Source organism: Zea mays, chromosome 9 (assembly GCF_902167145.1).
Source record: "Zea mays cultivar B73 chromosome 9, Zm-B73-REFERENCE-NAM-5.0, whole genome shotgun sequence".
Taxonomy (NCBI): Eukaryota; Viridiplantae; Streptophyta; class Magnoliopsida; order Poales; family Poaceae; genus Zea; species Zea mays.
This window is the reverse complement of record NC_050104.1, coordinates 159,210,994-159,215,543: the sequence shown is the minus strand read 5'-3', so window position 1 is coordinate 159,215,543 and position 4,550 is coordinate 159,210,994. Positions and strand designations below refer to the sequence as shown.

The following is a 4,550-nucleotide window of genomic DNA, read 5'->3' as shown; positions in this document are numbered from 1 at the left end:
TACATGATATGGTAATGACACCAAGATTGAATCAACAGCAATACAGGTACATCTGTCCACTGCAATCGGGGCCCAGCAAATGTGCTTGCTGTGATGGTTTCAGCTCTGACAGCTAACATGCTAGATTCTAAACTTCCAATCAGAGGGCGGCGTACAAAGAACAGCACATAAACTCCATCCTTTCCTATAAAGTTGGTCGAACTTAAGATAGTTCGACTTAGAATCATTCTAGGAACTGATTTATTTTTGAACAGAAGGAATATTTGTGTTCTCGATCATGATTGAGACCAGAACTCCGCAGATGGTCCTGCCGCATTACCTCCAATGAATTTGTGTAGTACAGTATACACAGTATGAAGCTACACGAACAATCTGTAGATCATCTGATAGCTCCAAGAAGATTTGCACCTCCGAGCTTAGCACCAGTCAATTGCTGTTGACCAAAGTAAACGCAATTAAAATTCATCCTCCGATGTCTATATGCTGGTGTCATGAGAGGTGTAGAAACTACTTGCACAGAACGTGAGGCAGATTGTAAACAGAAGAACCCAAGATCCTTAATAAACGGGACACGACAAAAGAACATACAGTGTCACGCAAATCAACTTCTCGCAAGTAAGCTCTCTGAAGATTTGCGCCTTGCAAGTTTGTACCTGACAACTTGGCACCCTGAAAATAAGAATAGGCTTCAGCACATGCTTACAAAGTAGGTTTCACTAAGAAAAAGTAATGAGGATTAGTACAACTGCAAATAAGAACTGGTGTTAATGCCCACGACTGCATGTTTCCGTGACAAAAAATGACTTCCCATGCACAACATATTGAATGGTTAAAAACAGTAACAACCAGTGCATTCAATTTCATCACAGCTTCATGAAGATTAATACTGTCACTTATGTAAATTGTTGCATGAACTCAGAAAACATGGTTGAAGTCTAAGAACCGATTAATGCCTCATCCAAAACAATATCCTACTGACTGATTCTATGCCAAAAGAAAGGTAACATGGGAGTATAGTCACATATATGTGTCTAATAAAAATAAGTTGTTTTTAAGTCAGACGACTTGCTGGTCGTTCTAGCTGACCGACTAGGGCGACTAATCACGATTAATCGGACGACTTGAAAACATAGAAAATAACAATTTCGCTAAAAGGATATTTGCTCCTTCGTCAGATAACATACTCCAGTATTATTCATGTGGTGTCAAATAGATAATGTAAAGGAAGCCAACAATAGTTTTAAACTGCATGGATAACTTTTACCACGCTAAGAGTATGAACATGATAGGCTAAAGTCTGCACCATGATGGTTAAAGATTAAACCGTCACGAACTTGCATCAGTTCTACAGGCAGAAAAATAATATTCCTAGGAAGTCATGTCACATGAAGTTTTACTTTACCTTGAGATTGGCCGCTTCAAGATTAGCTCCTCTTAAGTCGGCTTGTGTAAGATTAGCAGTCTGAAAATCCATTTGAATGGACAATAAGATGCACAGGTAACAATCAGATTTCAATATTTATGGTTTACGGCGTATTAAAAACCCGTTGATATGAATCTTTTATTTGCAGCAATCTAGTTAAATAATACAACATTATCCCTATGAAGGAAAACAAACAGGCATGTCTCCTTAGTGCACTTCAGCAAACACTGGATTCTGCTGCCACCATTTTGGATGCTGATATATAAACATAGTATCACTGCACTAATATCCAACAACAGAGCAACAATAAAAATACACTATAATATATTCCAGTGTCCATATTCCATAATGATTTTGACATGAGGTATAGTTTATGTGAACAGTAACACAATATGCTGAGTAGCATGAACAATGGTTTGCATACCTGTAAATGGGCAGAATGAAGATCTGTTAAAATGAGGCTACATCGTGTTAAGCAAGCATCTGCAAAATAAACAGAGCATATGATTTTTTTATCATCACTTGCTACTAAAACTTAGGAACCAATATCACTTATAGGCCTATAGCAACTCAATGATGGCCCTTGCAAAAATATGGAAGTATCAAAATCCATACACAGTGCTAGAGACATAGTACATTTGACAAAGATATCCAACAATATTACAGCTACCAAGAACCAAGAAATGAAGGAACAGGATTAATGTGAGCATGGGTACCTTGTAAATTGGCACTTCGAAGGTTTGCTCCATCCAAAATAGATTCTTCAAGATTAGCTCCAATAAACTCACACCTGTTATTCCAACGTGGTGAACATGAATGCCAAATTATAGAAGAGATGGAAAGAAGCCATGCAGTTGCTGATAAGTAGAATAGTTTCTTACTCACGCAAAATTGCGTTTTGGAAAGATGAAGACGAAGCTTCTACCTGCTGCTAAAAATGTAGAGTTACAGTGTTATCAGTAAAATGTTTCATTTTATATAGCAAAAATCTTAGCCAGGAACTAAACTAAGACTCTTTTTAAGAAATCTGAGACGGATTTGAAACATTTATACAGGTCACAGACAAGTAAATTAACATAGTTTCTACAGCCTGCTACTGCTAAGAAGACAGCAAACAACAATAAATAATTTTGGTGCAACTGATTTACCCCAAATTTTGCTTTGTAAAGGTTAGCATATGAAAAATCAGTGTTCTTAATGCATGCATAGCTGAAGTCCACCTCTGATAAGTCCTGCAGAGCATTGGAAAAACATATTATGAGTGCAAGTCGTAGACTACAAAAATCCTGAATAGAGAGTTCAACACTGTCAAATTATTCATGGACATCACGCAAAGATAAGCTAGCAGAGTGGTAGAAAACCCAGTGACTACAGCTAGAATGACGAAGAAACAGTAGTCATTAATGTGGGTAGACAACAACAGGAGAAATTGTACCAGGAACTTACAAGCTTAGACAGATCAAGGCCAGATAGATTCACGCCACGGAACCTGACTCTTTGCGTTTGTATGCACTTGATCACGTCCTTTCGTGTCAATTCAGCCTCCGAATTGTCGGTTTCCTTCCAACCCAGCCTCTCGTTTATGTAGTCGACTAAACCCTAGAGCAGAAACCATCGCATTATGAACAACAGTTGATTGGGATCAAGATTTGTAAGAAAACGAGACGCAATTGAGCGTTAGTTTATATACGAGCAACTGGTAGTACTCTGCCTCTCGCAGCAGCTGCTGGTAGTCGGACTCGGACAGCACGGGGATGGCGCCGTCCCTGAGCCAATTGAGCACGTGGCGGAAGTGCTTCCCGTCCCTGTCCACGAAGACCACTCCCTTCCCCTAGACACAAAAACAGAAACCACTCAACCCATCCACTAGACACAAAGGCAGAAACCATTCAAGCCATCCGCTGAGGTCATAGCCCAAGAGTTGCAAGAACCAGCGGCCGTACCGTGGTTGGGTGATCATGGAGCGTGTGCCGCCCGCTGAACATGGCGGCGAGCATGGAGTCGGGCTCCCGCTGCATCAGCGTCTCCACGGTTGTCGCGTACTTCTTGCCCCCTGCATCGCCGTAAATAAATGGTAGGACCAAAGATACCCTGATTCGAACCCTGAACGGCAAGGAGGCGGTGGATCAGGGAAGGGGACGGCACGGACCTATATTGAGGAGAACCGGGGAGGAGGAGGAGGGCTCCGGCGACTGCATGGCCACGGTCGCTGGCTTCAGCACCGGCGCCGTGGTAGCCGCGCGAAGGTAGATTGCGGAGGGGATCTGGAGAAGTGGAGAACGGAATGGAGACGGTTCGTTTGCCGCTGGCGCTCGCCAAAAAATATACTCCGGCAATCGTCGTACTCGTTTAAATACCCCGTTTAAGCCGGTGTAGTAGATAAAATACTCCACTATAATTATTTACATGTTTTTGTATATTCAATAATTCGAAATGCATTATAATTTGGCTGCCGCTGCTGCCGTTCCATCCAATTTGCTTTCAGTTTGTTGTTGTACATAATAAAAGTTATTAAATCTAATTTGATGTACTAAAAACTGTCAAATCCCCAATTTAGCCGCTGCCGAGCAGTTTTTTTTATCTTTACTCTATTTTAAATTAACCCGTTGTACGTCCATAGATGGCTAAACGGCGGCCTGAACGCCCGTGGGCCACAGCTCTGGTTCAAGCACGTCATGCCGGCCTGCTGATTTGTGATGGACCAGCCCATTAGCCCGTCGGTCTATTTGATTAAATTAGCGTAAATATTAAAAAACAGTGCAGGAGGTAAGATTCGAACCCATGCCTTGATGGTATAAGGTCAGGAGACACTGGGTGAAGCTATCTAACCAGTAGAATATCATGTTTAAATGTTTTTAATATTGAATATAAATTGTATATATATGTATATACGTTTTTTTTGTAAAATAAAAAAAATATAATCGTGTCGGACCGGGCAGCACTACGAGCCGAGGCTAGAGCCCAAGCACGACACGACATTCTTGGCCCTTGCAAGCATTAGATCGTTTCTAAGACCACATTGGTGCAATGGACTCCATTGTGTTTGAGGTTCCTGAATTGAATGAAGCCACAATGATTTGTCACATTAAAGTAAAATAAAAGGTTATTTGTTGGTTTTAAACGTTAG

General features: G+C 41.1%; 1 protein-coding gene across 9 annotated transcripts; it reads right to left on the bottom strand.

Annotated features, from left to right (window-relative positions):
- On the bottom strand, positions 1-3,777 carry LOC100283682 (uncharacterized). 9 transcript variants are annotated; one of them, XM_008660441.3, is made up of 11 exons: positions 3,573-3,777; positions 3,367-3,476; positions 3,114-3,254; positions 2,870-3,022; positions 2,572-2,655; positions 2,305-2,354; positions 2,140-2,213; positions 1,848-1,906; positions 1,403-1,462; positions 589-669; positions 1-433 (listed from the first exon to the last, which is right to left on the bottom strand). In XM_008660441.3, exons 1-11 carry the CDS (start codon positions 3,619-3,621, stop codon positions 380-382), a joined length of 915 nt encoding a protein of 304 aa, XP_008658663.1. In that variant the 5' UTR covers positions 3,622-3,777; the 3' UTR covers positions 1-379.
- Positions 3,778-4,550: the final 773 nt, after the last annotated feature.